The sequence below is a fragment of the Lynx canadensis genome, chromosome C1 (assembly GCF_007474595.2).
Source record: "Lynx canadensis isolate LIC74 chromosome C1, mLynCan4.pri.v2, whole genome shotgun sequence".
NCBI classification, from domain to species: domain Eukaryota; kingdom Metazoa; phylum Chordata; class Mammalia; order Carnivora; family Felidae; genus Lynx; species Lynx canadensis.
In genome coordinates, this window is record NC_044310.1 from 166,161,836 (window position 1) to 166,186,768 (window position 24,933).

The 24,933-nt window shown below is 41.0% G+C and overlaps 1 protein-coding gene across 1 annotated transcript in view; it reads right to left on the bottom strand.

The window, feature by feature from the left end:
* TTN (titin) overlaps positions 1-24,933 on the bottom strand; it is a 277,183-nt gene that overhangs the window by 46,757 nt on the left and 205,493 nt on the right. The window contains 43 exon segments of the mRNA XM_032594445.1: positions 2-4,357; positions 4,470-4,772; positions 4,864-5,451; positions 5,541-5,764; positions 5,766-5,811; positions 5,814-5,834; positions 5,933-6,091; positions 6,094-6,129; positions 6,590-6,694; positions 6,785-7,372; positions 7,533-7,820; positions 7,911-8,201; positions 8,293-8,580; positions 9,642-9,947; positions 10,046-10,348; positions 10,438-10,734; positions 11,120-11,407; positions 12,112-12,411; positions 12,583-12,885; positions 12,975-13,271; positions 13,378-13,580; positions 13,582-13,651; positions 13,907-13,983; positions 13,985-14,207; positions 14,500-14,799; positions 14,888-15,172; positions 15,273-15,593; positions 16,128-18,879; positions 18,881-19,092; positions 19,189-19,482; positions 19,567-19,866; positions 19,986-20,267; positions 20,378-20,686; positions 20,779-21,078; positions 21,169-21,323; positions 21,325-21,466; positions 21,561-21,839; positions 21,941-22,019; positions 22,060-22,198; positions 22,200-22,278; positions 22,812-22,943; positions 22,946-23,113; positions 24,642-24,914. Coding sequence (XP_032450336.1) covers positions 2-4,357; positions 4,470-4,772; positions 4,864-5,451; positions 5,541-5,764; positions 5,766-5,811; positions 5,814-5,834; positions 5,933-6,091; positions 6,094-6,129; positions 6,590-6,694; positions 6,785-7,372; positions 7,533-7,820; positions 7,911-8,201; positions 8,293-8,580; positions 9,642-9,947; positions 10,046-10,348; positions 10,438-10,734; positions 11,120-11,407; positions 12,112-12,411; positions 12,583-12,885; positions 12,975-13,271; positions 13,378-13,580; positions 13,582-13,651; positions 13,907-13,983; positions 13,985-14,207; positions 14,500-14,799; positions 14,888-15,172; positions 15,273-15,593; positions 16,128-18,879; positions 18,881-19,092; positions 19,189-19,482; positions 19,567-19,866; positions 19,986-20,267; positions 20,378-20,686; positions 20,779-21,078; positions 21,169-21,323; positions 21,325-21,466; positions 21,561-21,839; positions 21,941-22,019; positions 22,060-22,198; positions 22,200-22,278; positions 22,812-22,943; positions 22,946-23,113; positions 24,642-24,914 — 16,761 coding nt within the window.

Here is a 24,933-nt window from a genome sequence, read left to right on the forward strand (position 1 = left end):
GCTGAAACACGGAAAGAGTATTCTTCACCCTGAATTAATCCAGTTATAGTGGCTTCGGTGACTTTGACTGTGGCACATGTGGCCCATTTGTCACTACCTTTGCTCTGCATCTCAACAATGTAGCCTAGAATTCGGCTGCCTCCATCATGCTCTGGTTTTTCCCAAGAGAGTGACACGCTATTTCTGGTGACATCCATCAAAGTTATTTTTCCTGGAGGAAGGGGTCGTTCTGATGCTTTCACAGATTCTGCAGTTTCAGCAGGCAGCCCGATGCCATATTCATTTTCAGCAAGAACCCTGAAATAGTAACTACACCCTTCTTGAAGCTGGTCTACCTTCCAGGAAGTCTTGTGGCAATTTGTTGCAACAGTTGAATATGCTTTTCTTGTTGATTCCCTCTTTTCAACAATATAGTTCTTTATTTTTGAACCACCATCAAGGAGGGGAGGCTCCCATGTCAATGTGACAGATGTCTTAGTGACCTCCTTTACCTTAAGATCCTGTGGAGGGCCTGGTGTATCTAGTACTCTAACATTGACAAATGCAGACTTGCTGCCTGAGCTGTTTTCTATAGTTAGTATGTATTTGCCACTGTCGAATCTGTTTACATTTCCAACAATGAGCAGGGTGTAAGAGCTTGTGGATTCAATGCTAGCTTTATCTAAAGATTCTCCATGTTCCCGGGTCCACTTCACCTCAGGTGCAGGCCTTCCTTTGATTGGAACAAAAAGTCTCAGGGTACAACAAGCCCTTATTGTAACAACTTTGCGCAGGTCAGCATCCAGCTCGATCTCTGGAGGTAGCATCCTATCTTCAGCCTTTGGAGTTCCAGGAACAAGTGCAGGTTCTCCCATTCCTTCAGAATTCATGGCATAGATTCGGATTTTATATTCCTGATTCTCTTTGAGGTTGGTGATGGTGTAAGAAGTTGCCTTGAGCCCAGCTGGTGGAGTGACAATCTGCCATTCATCTTCCTCTGGCAGGGCAATCTCAACAATATACCCAGTGATTTCTGAGCCACCATCGTAGATTGGTTTATTCCAAGCAATTGAAATGGATGATCTGCTTGTATCTAGAACACGTGGGTTACCTGGTGGGCCGGGCTTAAACACAGCATCACAAGCTTTATAAAATGGACTGGCAGGACTTGGTGCACTAATTCCAGCAGCATTTTCAGCCATAATCCTGAACTCATATTCGTGTCCTTCTGTCAGTCCAGACACTTTATATCTTAAATCTGTAAGAGTTTTTTTGTTGCATTTAACCCAGCGTTGCCCAGCTTTATCATGTCGTTCTACAATATAATTGATGATTTCACTTCCACCATCAGAGTCAGGATGTCCCCAGCAGACAACCATTGAATCTTTAGTAATAGCTGTAACTTCAGGGTTTTTGGGTGGATCAGGGGGTCCATAAGGGTTTACTGCAAGCACAGGCTCTGATTCCAGTGGTTCTCCTACTCCATATTTATTTACAGCCATGACACGGAATATGTATTCATTGCCTTTCAAAAGTTTAGTGACCTTTAGTTTGGTCACTTGGACTTCGGAGGCTACATTAGTCCATGCCAATCTGCTGGTTTCACGTTTCTGAACTATGTAATGATCAATTTTGGCACCTCCATCATCTAGTGGAGGCAGCCATGACAACACACATTTTTCTGATGTCACTTCGGATACAGTTAAAGGTCTTTCAGGTGGGCCTGGTCTATCAAGAACTTTGACATTGAAAATATGCTTAGCAAAACCACCAGGATTAGTTGCTGTAAGGGTATAGGCACCGCTGTCTCTTCTTGATGAATCCTTGTTTACCAGATTAGTTGAGAAATCCGCAATTCTTATTTCTAACTTTGCTGTGCCTTCAAGCTCCTTTCCATCTTTGGTCCATTCCATTGTTGGAGGTGGGCGACCTGAGACATCAGCTTCTAGCTTGAATGTTTCACCTGCTTTTAATATAACTGTGTCTTTAAATTTAACATCCACCATTATCCTTGGTGCTTCCACATCATCCCTGCATGTGATAGCATCTGATGGCTCAGATGGTGGACTAATAGCACCAGCAGCATTTTTAGCAATGACACGGAATTCATAGGCAGCATCTTCTGTTAGGCCGCTGACTGTAAATTCATTCTCCAAAATGTTGCTGAAGTTGGCTTTCAGCCACCGTCCATTGGGAAGGTCTCTCTTTTCAACTATATAACTAGTAATTTTAAAGCCTCCAGTATATTCAGGCTTAGCCCATTTAAGTGTCACTGTGTGTCTAGTAATATTTAGAGGAACTGGTTTCCCAGGTGGGTCAATGGGATCTAAAGCAAGCATGGGTTCAGATGGCTTGCTTGGCTTGCTTTTGCCTGCCATGTTTTCTGCAATCACTCGGAATTCATAAGCAATACCATCTGTAAGTCCACTTGATTTGAAAATGTTGCCTGGTACTAATGCTTTGCTCACAGTCTGCCAGAGAATACCGTTTCGTTCTTTTCTTTCAATGTGATATCCTAAAATAGGGCTTCCACCATCAGTAAGAGGTTCATGCCAGCTAATTGTTATTGAATCCTTGGTAACCGCCGTCACCTGAGGGGTCCCAGGAGGCCCAGGAACCTTAAATGGATAGCTGGCAACTACAGATGCCGAGGTGATTGGTGGTCCAACTCCATATCTATTTTGAGCTTTTACCCGGAATTGATACTCCACTCCAGTAGTAAGGCGAGTGGCTTTATAGGTAGTGCGTATAACGGTGGTGGCTAACTCAACCCACGTAGTACTGTCAGTCTGTCGCATTTCTACAATATAGTTGCTTATTGGTACACCTCCATCGTTCTCAGGTGGGTCCCAAGAGAAGGTTACAAAATCAGATGAAACTTCATCAAATTTGATTGGTCCAGTAGGTGGCCCTGGGATATCATGGACTTGAATGGTGATGGTATCACCAACCTCTCCTACAATGTTTCTTGCTGTTAATGGATAGGGCCCACTATCACTTCTTACACACTCATTGATATTTAAGATGGTTGAAGTTGCTGTATTTTCAACATTAACTCTCTGTGTCTGTTTAAGAATTTGGTCTCCTTTTTTCCACGTAACTGTGGGCTTTGGTCGACCAAGCACTGGAATTTCAACTTTGATGTTGTCACCGGCTCTGGCAATGACTAATTTCTGATAAATGCCACGGAGATCCAATTCTGGAAGCGATGTCTGCTCCTTAACAATGACAGGTCTGCTTTCTCTAGGCGCACTTCTTCCTGCACTGTTCACTGCCATCACTTGGAAGGTGTATTCTTCCCCTTCAGTTAGATTCTTCACAACACATTCTAACCCTTTCACAGTTGTGATATGGGTCCATTGGTCAGAGCCTTTTCTCTGGGCTTCAATCACATAGCCAGTGATCTTACTGCCACCATCGTGCTTTGGTTTAGGCCATGCTAGGCTGACTGTGCTCTTAGTTATGTCCATAATGTTAAGACTGTCAGGTGGTGATGGTGCTTCGGAGGCTTTTACAGGTTCTGTTGTTTCTGCTGGCTCACCAATTCCATATTCATTTTCTGCCATCACTCTGAAGAAGTATTCACATCCTTCAGTCAAGCCAGTAACTTTATATGTGCATTTATGGCATTTAGTGGTGGCTGTGGAATAAGATTTCCGTGTTGCTTCTCGTTTTTCCACAATATAGTTTGTTATACGTGAGCCCCCATCTATCAGAGGGAGGTCCCAGTGGAGGGTGACACTGTCCTTTGTGATGTCCGTAGGCCTTAGGTTAAGGACAGGTCCTGGGGTATCCAAGACTCTGACATTAACGAAGCCACTTTTCTTCCCAGCAAGGTTTTCAATGGTCATGACAAATTTACCAGTGTCGTATCTGTTACATTCTGGTATAATCAAAAGAGTAAATGATTCCGTGTTCTCAATGTTAGCTCGGTTTTTAAGGTTGATACCGTCTTTGGTCCATGTCACTTCAGGAGCAGGACGACCTTTAATTGGGACGAATATTCTAATGCTGAGTCCTGCTCTAACAACAAGTGTTCTTCGAAGCTCAGCATCTAGTTCAAAATCAGGAGCCATTTCCCGTTCTACAATTTCAACATCTGGAATCACTGCTGGCTCCCCAATACCTGCATCATTGATGGCTCTGATTCTAAAATTGTATTTTTCTTTAGTCTGAAGATCAGAGACAACAAATTGAGTGATTCGGAGAGCAGTTCCTGTTGTGTCTTTTATCCAGGCCTCATCTCCTACTTTTTGATGCTCTACAACATAACCAGTGATTTCAAGTCCTCCATCATAATGAGGCTTGCCCCAGGCCAAAGAAGCAGATTTCTTGGTAGTATCAGTGATGTGTGGATTTGAAGGTGGTCCTGGGGGATCTGAAATAGAAACAAAGACACAAAAATGTATATTAAGAGTTTAGCTTTTGGATAACTTCTATGAAATATTGGTACTCCCACATGAGTGATGTTGAAAAAAATAAATACTAACATGCTACATCTTTCATTAGAACAGGATTTGAAGCATCACTAGGTGGACCAATTCCTGCTTTGTTTTCTGCACTGACACGGAATTCGTAGGTATTTCCTTCTTGCAGTCCTGTTACTTTGCATCTGAGATCTGAAACTGGCATCTTTGTTGCTCTCACCCATCGCAAGCCTTTCTTTTCTCTCCTTTCAATGTGATATCCTGTGATTTCACTACCACCATCATCAGCTGGTCTTTTCCAGCTGACAGTGGCAGTGTTTTTAGTGACATTTGAAACCTCTGGTTTTCCAGGAGGGCCAGGGGGACCTGAAAAGGAAGTAAATTTATGAGAAATCCATGATTTCACAAACTGTGCTACAAATGTTAACAGGTCAGTTGTCTTATACGCTCTACATACCAAATCTGTCTACCATTTTGACAGGTTCAGACTGTACAGGTTCTCCTTTCCCATACTGGTTTACAGCTGAGACCCGGAAGAGGTACTCATTTCCTTGGATAAGTTTGGTTGCCACATGCCTGCAAGACTGAATATCTTCAGCAACCACTGTCCACAAAAGTCGGCTGGTCTCTCTCTTTTCAAGAACATAGGACTTAATCGGTGAGCCACCATCTTCCAATGGAGGTGTCCACGTAAGTGTTGCTTTCTCAGCAGAAACATTACTGATTTCAATGGGACCTGGGGGGCCAGGTACATCGAGGACTGTTACCTTCACATGTTCTTCCTTTGTGCCAAAAGGATTGGTAGCAGTAATGGTATATTCACCAGCATCTTTTCTAGTGGCATACTTGATAGTAAGCATGGAAGATGTTGGAGTCGAAGATATCTGAACGATATCTGATGGTCTAATGTCTTTTCCGGCCCTAGACCAACTTGACTTTGGAAGGGGCTTGCCAAGAATGCTAATGGCACTCAAAACAATGGTATCTCCTGCTTTAATTGTTAGCCCATCTTTTATTGTGGGATCAAGGACGATGGTTGGTGCCTCTGCAAAGAAAAAAAATACATTTTAATCAAAAAAGGAAGGCAGCTTGATTTGCCATTTTTTATATGTATAATAGGTAAAATACACCTACCATATTCATCCTTGCAAATAATGGTTCCTGTACTTTCTGATGGGGCACTGATAGCACCTGCTGTATTCTTCGCTCTAACTCTGAATTCATATTTCCCACCTTCAACAAGGTCAGTTACGGTAAAGGCACAATCTGGGACGTTAACATGGTTGGCTTTCGTCCAAGATTTGGAAGGTAGATCCCGCTTCTCCACTATATAGCCAGTCAACTTATGACCACCATCATTTGGGTTCAGTCCAGATGAGAGTCACCGAATTCCTTGTTACATTATAACCTCAGGTTTGCCAGGAGGATCTAAAACAAAGCAAAAGAGTCAGTCAAATACCGATGTTTTTTTGTTTTTGTTTTCATGCAGAAAATACACACAGACTTTTCTTTGTATAGTGACTTACCAATTGGATCAAGTGCCACAACTGGCTCTGATGGCAGGCTTGGCTTGCCCACTCCCGCTAAGTTGATTGCCATAACTCGGAATTCATATTCAAGACCTTCAGTTAATCCAGTCACTTTGAAGTCTCTCATCCTAATGGGAGTCTTGTTAGCTCTCTTCCCAAAAGGCTGTTCCTTTCCTTGAACTCAATATGATATCCTACAAAAAAGACCAAGTGAATTTGTCAATTCAGGTAGAAAATACGAATGTCACCTGTGTTTTAAATATATGTTTTTGCCCAAATAGTTAATTTGTGGACATAATATGGAGTAAATAGTCATTCTTGCTAGTATCTACAATTTTATTACCCTAGGGCATAGGGCTATTCTCTCTTAGAATCTGTGTATTTATTGCATCTTCTGTTGAAAAATCCTAACTTACAAAAATAGATATCACTAAGAAAGCCTTTTCTTGTTAACTATTAGGAGATTTTCATTGAAATCAAGTATTAGCTTAATTAATGCTTAATGTATGAATGTATAATATACTGAAAGGAAAAACATTATTATATACGCAGGTAGTGCTATAAATAAGGAACACACATTCAGCTTGTTTTCAGGGAGGAAGATGTGGAAGCAACATTAATGTACAAGCTGTGGGATAAGAGCAAATTAAATACCTGTAATTGGAGAGCCACCAGTTTTCCTGGGGTCAGTCCAAGTTAGAGATACTGAATCATGTCTGACGTCTACAATATTGGGAGGTGGGGGAGCATCAGGCACATCTAGGAAAAAGTAGATAATGCAAGATTTACAATACGGAACTTCCTCAAAAACATGTTTTGCTTTGTGTTTTCTGACTCTGAGACACTTACCAAATGGATGTTTAGCAACAATTGGCTCTGATTTCAGGCCTTCTCCTACACCATATTTATTTTCGGCACTGACCCTGAAGGTGTATTCCATGCCCTCATGAAGTCTGGTTACTCTAAAGGTAGTTTTCTGAACAGCAGAGGCACATGTCACCCACTTGTTGTTTACAGAATCTCTCTTCTCTAGGATATAGTTGGTGATTTCAGAACCTCCGTCATCTTTTGGAGGACCCCACTTTAAGGTCATGGCTTCTGCTGTGACTTCATCAAATTTGATTGGCCCGGTGGGGATGCCAGGCTTGCCAACAACTTTTATAGAGAGAGTTCCTTCCTTGGTGCCAGCAACATTCTTTAGTGTGATTGTATATTTTCCAGCATCAGATTTTTGGCAATCATATACCACAAGAGTTGTGTTAACGGCAGATGACTCAACACTGACTCTTGTGTCAGTTGCTAGAGGATCTTCCCCTTTCTTCCAGGATACAGATGGAACCGGCTTGCCTTTTATGGGGATCTTAAGACGGAAGTTGCTGTTTTCTTTTGCCAAGTAGCACAAGTCAGGTATATCCTTTAAGTCAAGGTCCGGAGCCACTGTAAAACAGCAGAGATAAATTATTGTTATTTTTCAGACCAGGCAATTAATTTTTTCAGATCATTATAATTTGTAAAGGGTGTTTATATAAGCCAGTGAGTAGGGCTCAAGCATGCACTTTTGATGACAATAAAGGGAAAATGAAGATGCATGGCTTACAAACATCATCCTTTGCCACAGCACTGATTTCACTTGGGGTTCCTTCTCCATTTTCATTCTCAGCACTCACTCTGAAGGTATATTCCTTCCCTTCACTCAGATCTTTTGCAGAATATTGTAAGCTTAATGATTTCATAACACGTTGCCACTTATTATCTTCAGTCAGGAAATCCACTACATATCCGATAATTCGACTTCCACCATCACTGTGAGGCTTTTTCCAGCCTATGCTACAAGATGACTTAGTTACAGACCTCACTTTCAGGTCCACAACTGGTCCAGGGGTTTCTAAAGCAAAGAAAACATGATAAGTCTAAGCCCCAGATAACTACGGTAAGAGGTCACTCAAAATGATGGGGAAGTCGCTCATATGCTTACGGGAAGCTTTGACGGCATCACGTGTTTCACCAGGATCACCGATGCCATACTCATTTTCAGCAAACACCCTGAAGAAGTAGGATTTTCCCTCTTCCAAGTTAGATACTCTGAAGCTTGTTTTTGAGCACTCAGTTGTCACTGTTGACCAGGACTTCCTCTCCGCGTCACGTTTTTCTACCACATAGTTTATGATGGGACTTCCACCATCAACAATGGGAGGATCCCAAGTAATATAGGCAGAATCTTTGGATATTTCCTTAACAGTCACATTGACAGGTGGCCCGGGAGTATCTGGATAAAGAGTGGGTATATAAGAAAGGAATATGTAAAAAATACATAAGCTACATTTTTAGCGTATGATTTTTTTTTCAAACAGACTTACCAAGCACTTTCACTACAATGGTATACTCCTTTTTACCACAGCTGTTCTCCAGAGTCAAGATATATTTTCCTGCATCATATTTGTTCACATTTTCACAGCGCAAGAAAGTGTCAAAGTCCGTTGACTTTATATCAAGTCCAATCCTTTCTCTTAGATTGACGTTTGGTTTAGACCAAGTTATCTTTGGAGGTGGACGTCCTTTTACTGGTACATACAGTCTCATTGTAACTCCAGCACGTAATATGAGTGTTTTTCTCAAATCCGCGTCAAGTTCTCCCTCAGGTGGAACTGTTTAAAGTTAATAATTTAATGGTCAAACGTATTTCTAAGGACTAGCCTTATCATTCCTAAAATATGTTTCTTTCTCACAACTGATTTCTTGGTCTTTTTTTTTAATGTTTATTTATTTTTGAGACAGAGACAGAGCACGAATGGGGGAGAGGTAGAGAGAGAGAGGGAGACACAGAATCTGAAGAAGGCTCCAGGCTCTGAGCTGTCAGCACAGAGCCCGACGCAGGGCTTGAACTCACGGACCGTGAGATCATGACCTGAGCCAAAGTCGGACGCTTAACTGACTGAGCCACCCAGGCGCCCCTGATTTCTTGGTCTTTAAAAAATCCTCAAAACTTTTATCAACTATTTCAGTACTCTATAGTTATTGTTGATCTTTCTATATTCTAATATCCTGTAGGCTAAATCAAGTTTTTCCTGGAGAACCTGTACTTTCTCTTCTCATGAACCTTCCATATTCTCAGACTCTCTCTATATTAAATGTAGATAATTGATTCTTGGCTCTCTTCCATTCTTGTTTTTCTCATCTATATTCAGTGAAGGCTCTCTGCTGTATACTCTGTCTTTATTTCATCATGGGAAGAAAAGTACATTGGGGGTGAAGTATAATACCAAGTAATTTAAAATAAAGGGAGAAATGGTTATGGGGAATAAGTGAATAGAAGAAATGGTAAGAAGGGAAATTAGGATGGAGAGGCTATGATTACATACTTATGAAGACAGGTGGATTAGAAGAGAAAAAACTTTTAGAATGATAAATAGCTCACTACTTATTTAAAAAAATCTATTTTCAGAATAAAATTCCTATATTCCATATTCTTTTCAAGACATTAATTCTCACATAAATATGAAAAGGTTTTCAAAACCACAGATGAGCTTGCATTCCATTTGATCTGTATATGATACCATAAAATACCAACACACCTCTCCTACGATGTAGTCCTAAAGATATCAACTCAAATGCTTCTAAAAACAAATCTACATAAGGGAGTTCTGTACTGCATTTTATAATATGACTGATGAGAAAAACTCTATGTATTTCTCCCGGTAATACTTACTTAAGATGTCCTTGGGACAGTGTTTGTCTGGCACATCACTGGGGTCACTGTATCCAATCTTATTAACAGCATACACACGGAACTGATATTCTGTGTTCTCCATTAGGCCGGTAACCTCAAAGCGGGTTTTCTGTAGCTTCTGTGGTAAATTGCACCTCACCCAGTTATCAGAGTCAGCTCGTTTTACTTCAACAAGGTAACCAATGATAGGGCTACCACCGTCATAGGCTGGCTTGCCCCAAGATAGACTCACAGAGCTACGGGTTGTATCATATACTTTAGGAAAAGCTGGTGGACCAGGAGGATCTGAGGATAAATAATAGAAAATGTTCATTAAAACCTCATTCCTGGTTGTTCAGTGCTGATTATAACCTAAGATACAGAACTCTTTCATGAGAACTTACACAGAGGGTCCTGGGCATAAGCAGCTTTGGATGCATCACTGGGTTTGCCTGGTCCAGCCTTATTTATAGCTGTAACTCGGAACTCGTATTCAGTGCCTTCTTGGAGACCTGTTGCTTTTATTGTTCTTTCTATTACAGGTTTTCTGTTGACCTTAGTCCAGTTAACTGCCTGGGTTTCTCTCTTTTCAAGCAAATAGCCAGTGATGGGTGAGCCACCATCATCTGCTGGTGGTTTCCAGCTTACTGTCATGTGATCTTTGGTTATGTTGCTAATAACAGGAGGATCACAGCGCCCAGGTGGATCTGCAGAGATTGATTGAAAAGTTAATATGGCAGTCTAAAAGGTAAATGTTTAAAAAGTAAAATGAAAAACTAAAAGAAAATGTTCTTACTGTATGGGTTTTTGGCAATTGCTGGTTCAGTGAAGATTGGATCGCCCACTCCATATTTATTCTCTGCACAAATTCGGAACTGATATTCATGGCCCTCTATAAGTTTCTCCACGCTGCAGCTAGTGATGGGCACAGTGGCAGAGACCTGTGCCCAGTTGGGTCTGCTCGTTTCACGTTTGTCAACAATATAGTTGGTGATTTCTGAGCCTCCATCTTCAAGAGGCGGTTCCCAAGAAAGCATTGCGCGATCTGAATACATTTTGTTGATTTTAACAGATGCTGGAGGACCTGGCTTATCTGAAAGAACAAGAAAGACAAGTGAAGTCTTACTAACACTTACTTTTACACTAACATGTAAAATGGGGAATGAGTAGATTGGAGGTCTGGAGACCTGGATTGGAGATTGGATGGTCTTTGTATTGTCATTAACTTCCTGTATGACCTTGGAAGGTCCATAATTTTTCAAAATCTTAATTTCCTTATGTGTAAAATACGTAACTGGAATATATGACTTCTAATGCTCTTTTCAGCTCTAAAATGCCATTGCCCTGTGATGAGACTAATTCTCTGGTTATAAAAGATACATCAGGATATGTATCTTTTCTCACATATGATTTTGTAAATTCTATGATATCACATTAATCAAAGTAAAATATGAGATTCTAAATAAGCGCTTAGGTACCTAACACTTGAAGCTTAATGGTGGCTGATTTGGAACCACTCGAATTTTCAGCAGTAATGGTATAGTCTCCTGAGTCCTTTCGGTTCACACTGAACAGCTCCAGTGTGCAGTGGTTCCGCTTCATGGCCATCTTTATGCCTTCTGCTGGTTTCAGCAGTGTGCCTTCCTTCTTCCAAGACACTGTTGGCATTGGTTTACCAAAAACAGTAGCATCCAGGCAAACATTAGTTCCGGCTTTCACGGTAAGCAAAGATTTCATAGCCACGCTCAGGTCTATCCTGGGAGGAACTGGAAAGAAATAAGATAAGGATTTAATATAAGAAAAGGTATATTACATCATTTTTATTAATACAAGTAGAAAATTCATATGCTCGGTCTCTTTCAAGATGAGATTTTTAGAAGTAATATTCATTATAGAAGAATAGAGGTTTAATGTAGAAGTTTGATAATGCTGAAAATATAGAGATAAGTGAGTATCTTCCATGGTTTCAAAATCTTTCAATTTTCACTGTTATCATTTGGTGGCATTTCCTTGTCCCTGTGTGCCTATGATGGTTGAAATGATATGGTCTTTAAATTTTTTTAATGTTTTTTTTTTTTGTTTTTTTTGAGAGGGAGACAGAGACAGAGTGTAAGCCAGGGAGGGGCAGAGGGAGAGGGAGACACAGAAATCTGAAGCAGGCTCCAGGCTCCAAGCTGTCTGCACAGAGCCCGATGCGGGGCTCAAACCCACAAACTGCGAGATCATGACCTGAGCCGAAATTGGAAGCTCAACAGACTGAGCCACACAGGCACCCCTTGTATCTGGTTTTTGAGTTTAACATGCTATGAAGATTCTCCATAATCATAATTTTTAGTTGTCTGTATACAAAGTACCTATCATTTTACTTGGGTTTTTTTCCCTCATGATGTAGATTTAGTTTTTTATTAGGAGAAATATACATTACGAGTACTTTCCACCTTTGCATATATAATACTGAACAGAATCTTACCATTTTCTGCCTGGATGGTCACTGGATCAGAAGGTTCAGAGGGCTGGCTAATGTTCACTGCGGTCTTGGCAATTGCTCTAAACTGATACTGAGCATTCTCTTCTAAGCCAGTGGCTGTGTACTCTTCCTGGGGAATCTGGTGTGGTGTAGTATTGCACCGTACCCACTTATCGCCAGGCAGTTTGCAAGCTTCTACAAAATAGCCAATAATTTTGCTGCCTCCATCATGCTTTGGACGAGCCCAGATGAGGGACACAGTACTCTTGGAAACATCAATAACTTCAGGCTTTCCAGGAGGATCTAAAACCAAAAGAGGTATTCTCAGCATTTATCGTAATTGCAGAAGTTGTAAACTTCCGTATTTCTCATTATCACCCAGAAATGTTGAGAATATTTCTGAATAGAAGTAGTAATCTTCAGAGACTCCAAGGTTTAAATATATTCCCATAATACTAACAAAAAATTACTCACCAACTGGCATTCTTGCAGTTACATATTCTGTTGGTTTGCTGGGTGGACTGGATCCAGCTTTGTTTAGTGCATAGATTCTGAATGAATACTCAAGACCTTCTACAAGGCCAGCACAAGGATATTCAGTTGACCGGACAGGAGTATCATTAGCTTTTACCCAGAGCAAACTGTTTCTTTCTTTGCGCTCAATCAGATAACCAGTAATGGGACTTCCTCCATCACTGTCTGGTCTGTCCCATGCCACAAATATGCAGTCTTTGTTGACTTTAGTGACTCGTGCATTCTTTGGTTCACTAGGAACATCTGGAGATGAAGACAAGGGAAATGTCAGTTTTTATCTTAGGTAAGAGACTAGAAAGAAAACAATTTTTTTCTTCCTGAAAGAAACATACCAAATGGGAACTTAGCCAGCATCTTTGGAGATGGCAGAGGCTCTGAAATGCCAAATCGATTTTCTGCACGAACCCGGAAGATATACTCCTGGCCTGGGATCAGTTTTCCAACTCTGCAGGAAGTTTTTGTCACCGAAGCTAGAGCTGTCACCCAATCACCTCGGCTCACATCACATTTCTCCACTATGTAATTGGTGATGTTACTGCCTCCATCCTCCAGAGGGATGTGCCATGAGAGGGAGCAAGCATCAGCGTCTATGTCAGTAATGTCAAATGGAGGAGGGGGCCCAGGAGCATCTGCATAGACCAAGAGGAAAGAAATGTATAAGAACAGGGATTTGATAGGAAAAAAATGTTGCCAATTTTCATATTCAGATAGCCATTTGTCTAATGCTTGACCTACCCATGACGATAACTTTGATTTTTTGAGTGTCTGTCCCAGAACTGTTTTCTGCAGTGAGGCTGTAGTAGCCACTGTCTTTCCTAGTAACATCTTTTATGATCAGGATGGAAGAACTGTCCGCTTTATGCACTGCCAGGTGGCTGGATGTGACGACTTCATCTTCTCCTTTTTTCCACTTACAGATCGGATGAGGCTTTCCATACATGGGCTTCAACTCGGAGTTTCTTCCCAGCTTTAATAGTAATTTGCTCTGGCATAAGGATCTTTGGAGGCACTAAAAGTAGAATAAAAATTCATTAACCTTGCAGGGAGGTTAAATTTCCTCTGGTGGGGCGACCACACTAGTATTTCTCAGCTTGTGGGTTGCAACCCATTAATGGGTTCAAATTGATGTCTGCATTACAGCTAATATTTTTTTTTAAAAGAATAAGATTGAATCGATGAGAAAATATTAGGGACAAGTCTGGATGTCCAAAGGAAATTCTAATCAACTTTTGTCACATGATGAAATGAGACAATGACTACTTACACAGCTGTTCTTTGGCCTCATATACTCCTTCAGCTTCTCTTGGCAAACTGACTCCAACAGCATTTCTGGCCACTACTAAATTTATACTTCTTTCCTTCCTTTAGGCCAGTGACAACAAGGCTGAGATCTTTTACCACTGAGTACTCTGTCCAGCGATCTGCAGGCTGCTCCTCTTCCCTGTAACTAATGATGTAGCCATCAATTTTAGCACCTCCATCACGCAGGGGAGGTAGCCAGGCTAACGTAGCACTGTTCTTCGTCATTTCAGTAACTTCTAGTTTCCTTGGGGGATCAGGCTCACCTGGAAGAGAAGTGAGATTTAGAAAAACTGTCCAGGTAGCCTAATCAAATCCCCGTGTTACCACCTATACATGTTTGAGTATGCCACCTGCTTTGAAGCATACGGGAACTATAGTTCAGTATGTTGAAAGTGAATACTACAAGACGGGGCAGATTAAAAATGTCTTTAATGAGTTAGATAGTTGTTTGTACTGTTTGTGTTTCTACAAATGAAAGCCCTTTGAGTGTTTGGGACCTCAACCTTGCTAAAGTAGGAGACCAGAGCTAAAAGGAGGCAAAGAGAAATTACTTACTTAGAGGATCTGATGCTAGCACTGGTTTGGGGACGTCTGCAGGCACACCGGGGCCGTACTCATTGACAGCAGTTACTCTGAAGAAGTACTCATTGCCAGGGACAAGATTGGTGACTTGGAAGCTTGTTTTCTTAACTTCTGGGGTGACTGTTGACCACGTCTTTCTATCTGCCTCACGTTTCTCCACAATATAATGTGTCACTTGGCTCCCACCATCATTCTCAGGAGGGGCCCAGGAAATGTGGCATGATGTTTTCGTGACATCTGAAACTTTTAAATCAGACACAGGTCCAGGAGTATCTGTAACAAACCACAAATTCAGATACACTGTGTCTCCTCAGGCTTCTACTTACTCTGAAGGGGAAGAAGGAGCTTGTCAGTAACCCACCTAATACTCTGACATTCACAAACACGGCCTTTTCTCCTGCTGGGTTCACAAGCGTCAAGGAATATTTTCCCGAGTCATCACGGGTAGAATTGGGAATGACAAGGAAAGCCATAGTGTCAACCAGATCGACTTGTCCTTTTCTGACCACGTTATCAATACCCACTCTCCGCCAAGTGACTTTAGGGGCTGGTCGTCCTCTCACTATGGCAAAGAGTCGAATAGGGCACCCTGCTCTCACTGTGACCAGTTTTCTCATGCTGGCATCCAAATCAATCTCCGGAGGTTCTGCAAATGACATGAAGGCCATTAGCTGACTTTTCAGAATGTGGGGAAATTATGTGAGAAGCGCAGAAAGGATGAGTCACATGATAAAATAGGGCCTCACCCAGGATTTCTTTAGGTTTAATAGCATCCTTCAGTTCTGCGGGGCGCCCAATGCCAGCTTGGTTTTGGGCGCACACCCTGAACTCATATTCCTGGTTTTCATCCAAGCTGGTGACAGTGAACTCCCTGCGAACAAGTTGTGCCGCAGCGTTGCACCTTTTCCAGCCTTCGTCAGGTGACATGTCTTCTCTTTTTGGTCTCATTTCCACAACATATCCAATTATCGGTGCGCCACCATCATATACTGGCTTTCCCCACCCAAGAGTTATGGAGTTTCTGGTTGTATCAACCACTTTGAGGTTGGTTGGTGGACCAGGTGGCTCTGAAAATAAATTGCATAACAATGAATTCACACATTGTTAATGACTATGAGTGATACTGCTCTAATGTGTCATTTTCTACAGTCCATTCTCAGTTCGTCAAAGATGGAGGGCTCAATTTCTCAGACATGGAGTCCTCTTTTTTCCTTCATAAAATTAGAATCTACCATTGTTTGTACATGTTAGGTGATTTGGAAAAATACTAAAATGACGTTTGGATGTCATGGATTTAATTTATTTATCTAACAGCTCTGTGCTTGAGATTAAGAACTGGCATAGGGGCACCTGGGTGGCTCAGCTGATTAAGCGTCTGATTCAGCTCAGGTCATGATCTTGTGGTTCCTGAGTTTGAGCCCCACATCGGGCTCTCTGCTGTCAGCACAGAGCCTGCTTTGGATCCTCTGTCTCCCTCTCTCTCTCTGCCCCTACCCCACCTGCATACACACTCTCTCTCCTCCACCATCCACCCCTCTCTCAAAAATTATGAACATTAAAAAAAAATTTGTGTAATATCAGAAAAAGCAAGAACATCATACCTATGGGGTCTTTTGCCACCACTGGCCTTGAGGGCAAGCTTGGTTCTCCAATTCCAATTTCATTTTCTGCCTTGACACGGAACTGATATTCATGTCCTGGGAGGAGATTCTGTACTTTGAGACGTCTTTCGGGGATTGCACTCTTGTTAACAGGGACCCATCGTGCTGAATGTCTTTCCTTTTTCTCCAAAAAGTATCCTGTGATGGATTTTCCACCATCATATTCAGGTGGATTCCAGACCACAGTCATCTCTTCTTTGCTTACTTTGGTGACTTCTGGGGGATCTGGGCGACCAGGTCTATCATATTTGGTTTTTGCAATGACTGGTTTACTTTCTGTTGGAGGCCCTGTGCCTATTTTATTTTCTGCACGGACTCTGAAAATATATTCATTTCCTTCTATGAGACGTGTTACTGTCATACCGGGTGTTAAGACATTAGCAGAATAGGTAGACCAAACCATTCGCTTGCTCTCGCATTTTTCTAGAATGTAATTTTGGATTTCACAGCCACCATCATCCTCTGGTGGATCCCAGTGAATAGTACACCGATCACTGGACACATCAGCAATTTTCAGATTTCTTACAGGACCAGGCTTATCTAAAACATTGACGGTGGCATAGGCCACAAAACTGCCAGCTGTGTTAGTTGCTGTAACTACGTATTTCCCACCATCACTTCGCCTTGCTTTAGAAAGAGAAAATTTGGATGAATCAGCACTTGTATCAATTTTGACCCTTGGTGATCTTGTTAAGTCTGTAGCATCTTTGTCCTTGGTCCATAACACTTCTGGGAATGGTTTGCCTCTCACACCTGCTTCAAGTCTAATGGTTTCCCCTGCTTTGACTGTTAGCACACCACTCAATTTCAGATCAAGCACTGGTTTCTGTAAGTCTTCCTTCACAACAACTTCCTCTGTCTTTACCCAGTCACTTTCTCCACCTTCATTCTTTGTTTGTACTCTGAACTCATAAATCTGGTTCTCAACACATTTATCAACCATGTATTGGGTTTCTTTAATGCTTCCTTTATGGACTCTTTCCCAGTCATCAGAGCCCTTCAGCCTCCTCTCAACATGATAGGATAGATTCGGGCTGCCACCATCATAATCAGGCCGCCGCCACTTGAGATAGACAAATGTCTTTCCTTTATCTGCAATGTGAAGGTTTTCAGGCTCACCTGGTCTATCAATAGGGTTAATAGCCAGAATTGGAGTTTTGGTTTCAATGGTTGGTCCAACACCTTTATTCTCTGCACAAACTCGGAAATAGTATTCATTGTTTGCTAAAAGGTTGGCCTTAATTAATCGCTTAGTGACATCTGAAGCAACAATTGACCAGCCTTTCTGGTTTGGTTTCCGATATTCCACTATGAAATTTGTTATTTCTGAGCCACCATTATCTAGTGGGTTTTCCCAAGAAAGTGTACAGTTCTCTTTGCTTACATTGCTAACCTTTAAATTCTGGCAAGGCCCAGGTCTGTCAAGAACATTAACGATGGCAGAACCTTGGGCATGCCCGCTGCTATTCTTAGCTGAGATGATATACTTGCCATGATCAGCTCTAACAGCTTCTTTAATTTGTAACTCAACACGAGGTAGATCGTGAATTATGTCAACCCGCTTTTCTCGGACCAATACTTTGCCTTCCTTGGACCAAGTTATGTCTGGATCAGGTCTGCCTCTGACTCGAGCAAGAATGCGAATAGTTTGGCCCACTCTAACGGTAATAATATCACGACAGGTAACATCAAGTTCTACTTCTGGAGGATTAAGGATGTCTTTTGCAATCACAGATTCTGCTAGTTCTCTTGGCTCTCCCTCTCCCACAATATTAGCTGCCTTTATACGGAATCTGTACTCATTTCCTTCAATTAGTCCAGGTACCCTAAAGGCACATTGCCTAATGAGCTCATCTTTATTAATCCTGGTCCACTGTGTTGTACCAGCTTTCTGACATTCTACTACATAGCCTAGAATGGGACTACCACCATCACTGAGGGGCTTTGTCCACACCAACTCAGCTGTTTCTTTGGTCTTGTCTTTCAGTTTAGGATTAATAGGTGGTCCAGGTGGTTTGATGGGCCGGCAAGCTTTTATTGGGTCAGAACTTGGGGATGGATTGCTTAGTCCTGCAAGATTTTCAGCAAAAACTCTAAACTCATAGGTATTTCCCTCATAGAGTCCAGACACTCTAAACTTCAGGTCAGCTATAGGTGTTTTGTTGACTCTCACCCATTTGCCAGTTATTTCTCGACGTTCCACATAGTAACCGGTTATTGGACTGCCACCGTCTGATTTTGGCAGAGTCCAAGACACCATTGCACCACTTTCAGTAATGTCAGTAACCACTGGTTTACCAGGAGGAGATGGAGGACTAAACTTATGTTTAGCAACAGTAGGTGTGGAGTCAAGGGGAGGACCAACACCCATCTTATTCTCTGCTCTGACTCGGAAAATATATTCACAGCCCTTTTGCAGATGTGGGATTTTCAGCTTTGTCTTACTGCTTCCTGATGAAACAACACCCCATGTGTCTTTCCTTGTATCTTGTTTCTCAACAATATAATTTATCACGGGGCTTCCTCCATCATCCTTAGGTGGCTGCCATGAGATAGTCATGTGTTCAGGAGTAACATCCAGAATATTAATAGGACCTGTTGGTGGACCAGGCACATCAAGAACAGTAAGATGTACAGCTACTGTTTTGCTGCCAGCTGCATTGGAAACTGTGATTTGATATTCCCCAGTGTCCTCTCCTTAAGCAGTTCTTAATGGTAAGTACTGACGAGAAGCTGTCAGTTTCAACTGTGTAGTGTTCATCTGTTTTAATCTCACTCCCGTCGGTTGTCCACTTTGCAGTGGGAATGGGTACACCTCTTATAATAGCAGGGAATCTGACTGTAGTTCCAGCTTTTACCACGAGACCTTCAATTAACTTCACATCCAGCTCCACAGATGGAGGCACTGAAAAGTAAACATGAGAAAATTAGATTTTGATTTTCACAACATGAATATTCACAGTATGAATTAAAAAAATAATAATGCCAGTCCAAAAATTACCTAGTTTTTCTTGACATTCTATTGGGATAGTCGTGTCAGGGAGACTAAGACCCACAATATTTTCAGCCTTTACACGGAATCTATAGGTCTTCCCTTGTTGTAGTCCAGTAACAACACACTCTAAGTTTTTCACAGTCTTGAACTTAATCCAGTCTTGGGTTCCTTCTTCTTGATATTCCACCAAATATCCAGTGATTGGAGAGCCACCATCACGATCTGGCTTATTCCAAACAAGGGAGACTTCAGTCTTGTCAACATCTACATGGTGCAGGTCTTTGGGTGGCCCTGGGGGATCTTTTCAAAAGAAGAAGTTATGATGAATGAATATTCTCAAAGGATAGGCAGACAAAACTTTTGTATCCAGAGAAAGCAACTTACGTAAAGGATCCAGAGCTTTGATGGGTTTAGGTGTTTCTACAAAAGGACCACGTCCATACTGGTTCTCAGCAGCCACTCGGAAGAGATACTGGTTGCCTTCATTGAGATGTTTAGCCCAGTGACTCTTTTTCTTGGATGTAGTTGAGAGAGGTGACCACTGCGCACTGGCAACATCTCTCCTCTCAACCACATAATTTGTAATAACAGAACCACCATCATCTAGTGGTTCCTTCCAAGTAAGGTAACAAGAATCTTTCCTAATTTCACTGACTTCCAGATCTCTAGGTGGCCCCGGCTTATCTGAAAGTGTTAAGTAATGAAGTTATATTAGTGACTTAATCCAGATAAAGGCTCAAAGTATATTAAAATTTATTTTTAATATGTTATCACATTAAAGATATAACTATGAAAATTCTTACCTAATACGAGTACTTTTACTGAAACAGTTTTCGAACCAGCTGGATTCTCCACTGTTAAGGAATAAATTCCACCATCTTCATGGGCAGCATTACGAATTTCAAGCTTGCTACCAACTGGAGTAACATCAATTCTTGCTTTAGTTGGAGCTTCTCTGTCTCCTTTTTTCCAAGTTACTTTTGGGAATGGCACTCCTTTGATGACAGCACTAAGTCTTAGAGTATCACCAACCTTTATGTATTGTTCTCTTGCCATGTTGGCATCAAGAATCAATTCAGGGGGTTCTAGGATAAAATGAATAGCACTTTAAGGTTTGTTGATGTATTTTACAATGAAGCATATACAATGAGACACCTATCTTCTTTGCTATTACAGCTGAGAAGATTTTACTCACCAAGTCTGTCTTTTACTAGCACTGGCTCGGGAACATAAGCTGGATCTGATTCACCAGCTTCATTGACTGCTAATACTCTGAACTTATAGGTTTGACCATCCCGAAGACCAGTGACTTTATATTTAGTTTCAGGACATGACTCAGGAGTGTGGTTGGCTCTCTTCCACTCTTCATCTCCAACTTTCTGGTACTCAACAATGTAACCCAGAATCTTGCTCCCACCATCATGACGTGGTGGCTGCCACGTTAGGTCAACTGAATTACATGTTGTATCAATTGCTTCAGGATTAATAGGTGGACTTGGTTTAGCTACATCATAAAAGAAAAAAAAAAGGAGTTAGAATATAGCTGAAAACGAAGTTGGATAATATGAAAACCGAATGAATGCTTTAATACTATACCAATTGGATCTTTAGCAAAGAATGGTTTGGATGGTGGGCTTGGCTCTCCAATGCCAATTTCGTTTTCTGCAGAAACCCGGAATTCATATTGACATCCTTCTAGAAGATCAGGAACCCTGAATTTAGTGTATGGATGGATGGGCTCTTTGGTAACTCTAGCCCATCGTTTAGACATAGTTTCCCTCTTTTCCAGGATGTTTGTGATGGGCTTTCCTCCATCATTTGGCTTGTTCCAGGTTACTAATGCAGAATTTTTGGTAACTTCTGTAACAATTGGCTGGTCAGGTGCATCAGGAACCCCTACAATAAACATTAGAGTGTGTTAGAAATTTAATTTTTCCTATTAACAATATCAAACATTGAGTCACCAAAAAGAAGTGTAATGCATACTGAAACGATCTTTGGCTTTCATCGAATCAGATACCAGAGGATCACTTATTCCATACAGATTTTCAGCATATATCCGGAAAATATAATCTTTTCCTTCAAGAAGTTTAGAAGCTTTGCATGTTGTTTTAGCACTTGCAGACGTAACAGGCATCCAAATCTTTTCCCACTTCCTTTTTCTCAATAATATAATTGGTAATTTCACTGCCTCCGTCATCTAAAGGTGGCTTCCAAGAGATAACCATGTACTCTTTGGTCACCTCATCAAAAATAACCGGTCCTACTGGTGGTCCAGGACGGTCTGCAGAAACACACAAACACAGAACACAAATATTATTTCCACTTCTGCTTGGGAAAGGACAGAATATCTATTCTTCTTGTGAAATTATACTTACCAACAACATTGACTTGACAGAAACCTTTCCTAGAACCTGTAGTGTTCTCCACAACCACACAGTATTTGCCAGAATCTGATCGTTTGGCCTTGATCTTCTCTAGGGCAAGTGTTGTCGGAGTGGTCTTTATGTGAGTACGATCTTCTAGTACATCAGCTTCATCTTTGAACCAAGTAACCTTAGGCTTTGGTTTGCCTGAGTAACGGCCAGTGAGGGCAAAAGCTTCACCAACCCGAACTATGAGTTTATCTCTGAAGTCAAGGTCAAGTGTCGGAGGAGCTAAAATTTTAATTAGAAATGCAAGTCAGTTTTACTGATCTCTTATGGTAAATCTGTAAATGTCCAAGTTTTCAAGGTATAAATTGAATTAGAACACATACCCAGGTCATCCTTGCAAGTGATTGGCTTGGTACAAAATGATGGTTTGCCTTGTCCAACAATATTGACAGCGCTGACGCGCGGGGACGAATTGGGGGGAGGGGGGGGGGGGTGGTAGGGGGTACTCATAGATCACCTTCTTTAAGCCTTTAACGGTGTATTTCTCTGCTAAGCAAGTTGTCCTTGTAACTGAGTGGAACTTCTCAGTTCCAATGAGACGGCTTTCTAGGACATAGTTAATAATTTCTGATCCACCATCATTTAGGAGGATTCCAAGTCAAAGTAACAGAATCTTTAGTAACTTCTTTGACTTCCAGGTCTTCAGGACGCTCTGGTACAGCTGTAAGTAAAATATGGAATTATGGTGAAAAAATGCCACGTTAAAATGTAGTAGAATATAGATGATACTTTTTGAGAATTGCATTTAAATATTAAATTATCTGCTTTGATAGGTAACAAGAAGACATCTCATCTTCTGAGATGAGAAACTCTCATTTTTAACATTAGAGTTAAAAAGAACACCATAGAGTCTAATTTCCTCTGATAGATGAGGAAATAGAGGTTCACTGAGGCCAAATAATTTAAGAAGGTTCTCCAGAGTTAGTAGTTTCTGAGTTAGGAAAATATATTTACGCCATTAAGGGGAAATTAAAAAAAATTAGTGTAGTATACATGGAAGGATTTGAAGAATCATATATATTCCCACAATCTTTCAAAATCACATTCAAATACTACCAACATCAGATACTGAGTTTGCCTAACGAGTCTCGTCAAAGGAACAAAATGGTTGGCATTTATATACATATTTTGTCACCGCACTCTTTTATTAAATGAGTGAAGAAGTGATTGAGAATGAAATTAAGATGTACATACTGATTGGATCTCTGATGACAAGTGCAGTTGGTGTCTCTGTAAATGGGCCTATGCCAACACTATTTTCAGCCGCAACTCGGAAAAAGTAGGCTTTGCCCTGAATGAGACCCTGGACGGTAGCATTTTGCCGGTGACTGTATACGTCACTGGGGTCCATGCTCTGCGGTCAGATTCACGCTTTTCAATGACGTAATTGGTGATTGGACAGCCTCCATCATCTTCCGGAGAAAACCATGTCAGCTTGCAGGAGTCATTGGTGAGGTTGTCAGACCGGAATGGTTCTCCAACAGGACCTGGCACATCTGGAAATAAGAGGAAGAGATTTCTAATGAACCTTCAATGAACTACAGGGCTCAATATTGTCACCCTCTGTTTTTAAAAAGGAGACACTAAGACATTTTCTTATGAAGAAAATGAGATTTTGTCTATTGTTTTTTTTCCTCCCCATGTATCTATATTCAGCCATATTTTAAAATGAAATAGGTAACAGTTACTGTTTGCCACTGTTTTAGCAGGAGCTGAAGGAACAGTAATGTGTGTAATATAAATAGTTGTGGTGTGTGTATGTATATATATATTTAATTTGTAAGTCAGATAGGAAGAGCTGCTGGAAGGAGAATGCACAGGAGGAGACAGGAGAGGGTGAGGGGTGGCATGGCTGGCTACTTTTTGTGTCTAGTTTACTCTCCAGAGGGGAAAGGGAAAGAGAACTTTTTCTAGATGACTAAAAAATCAGAAAGCAGCATAGGAGTCCCCAAATCTCAGAATGACCTTTGAGAGGGTTAGAATTTAATCTGAAAATGTACCACTTCTCAAGTTAAAGTAAAAGGTGTCTAGGAGCTTGAAACTAACCCAAAAGCTTATAGGACTATTGGTCAATGAGATCTTTTTCCTTATGCCATTATCATTAAAGAAATGTAACATGTTTACATAACATTAATATGTTCAACAGAGAACCAGTTATTCTCACATAAAAACTCACTGTTTAGGGTATGGTTGTGTTAGAGACATGCTGAGAGAGAAATCTGAGTGGGAGAACTTTGCTTTCTGAGCAAATCACTACAATAAAGCAGCCAACAAGAGGCATGAAAAAGCCTTGTAGAATTCCCATATATTTAGTGACTAGAAGTGCAATATTGATAACCAAAAATGATGCTTTTCAATTAGAATATGAAACCTTTCACAGAGATGTTTGCTTTAAGATAAGAAATTGATCAATCTTAGTTTGTTAGATATTCATGTACACTGGCAGGAAAGTTTCTTTCGTGAAAACTATATAAACATAAATGCTTATGGTGGCATGTTACATAACAAGGCAAAACACAAAACTTTGTTATAAAAAACTTTGTTTTTATATAATATAAAAACATAATTTTTAAACTGTTTATAGAAGTATAACAATATAAAATATGTATAGGATAAAAAAGCAAAGAGGAGGAATTTTTTTAAATGCTAATAGTGGTCAGGGCACTTGGGTGGCTCAGTCGGGTGAGCGTCCGACTTCAGCTCAGGTCATGATCTCATAGTTCTTGGGTTTGAGCCCTGCATTGGGCTCTGTGCTAACAGTTCAGAGCCCAGAGCCTGCTTCGGATTCTGACACACTCTCTCTCTCTGTGCCCCTCCCCCGCTCATGCTCGGTCTCTCCATCCCTCAAAAATAAATAAACGTTAAAAAGTAATTTTAAAAAATGCAAATAGCGGTCAATGGGATTGTTGGTAATTTTTTAAGTTTCCAAAGTATATGTAACAGTTTTATTATTACATAGCCTTATTGTAGTTGAAGTAAAGATGTTATTTTTAAAAACTGCATGGACAAATTCAAAGTATTTACCTAATACATCAACGATAATGGTCTTCTTTCTTTCTCCACCTGCATTTTTGGCAAGAAGAGAATAGACACCTTGGGTCCTCTGGCAATTCTTGATGACCATGGATGAGCTGATGGCTGTGGTCTCAATGGTAGCTTCTTGAGGTAATGCTCTTTCATTCATGTTCCAGGTGACAGTTGGAGGAGGTTTTCCAGACACATACGCGATGATCCGGATCACCCCTCCAGCATGGACCACAATTCTGTCTCTGACACTGGCATCTAGCTGAAGGTCAGGTAACACTGGAACACAATT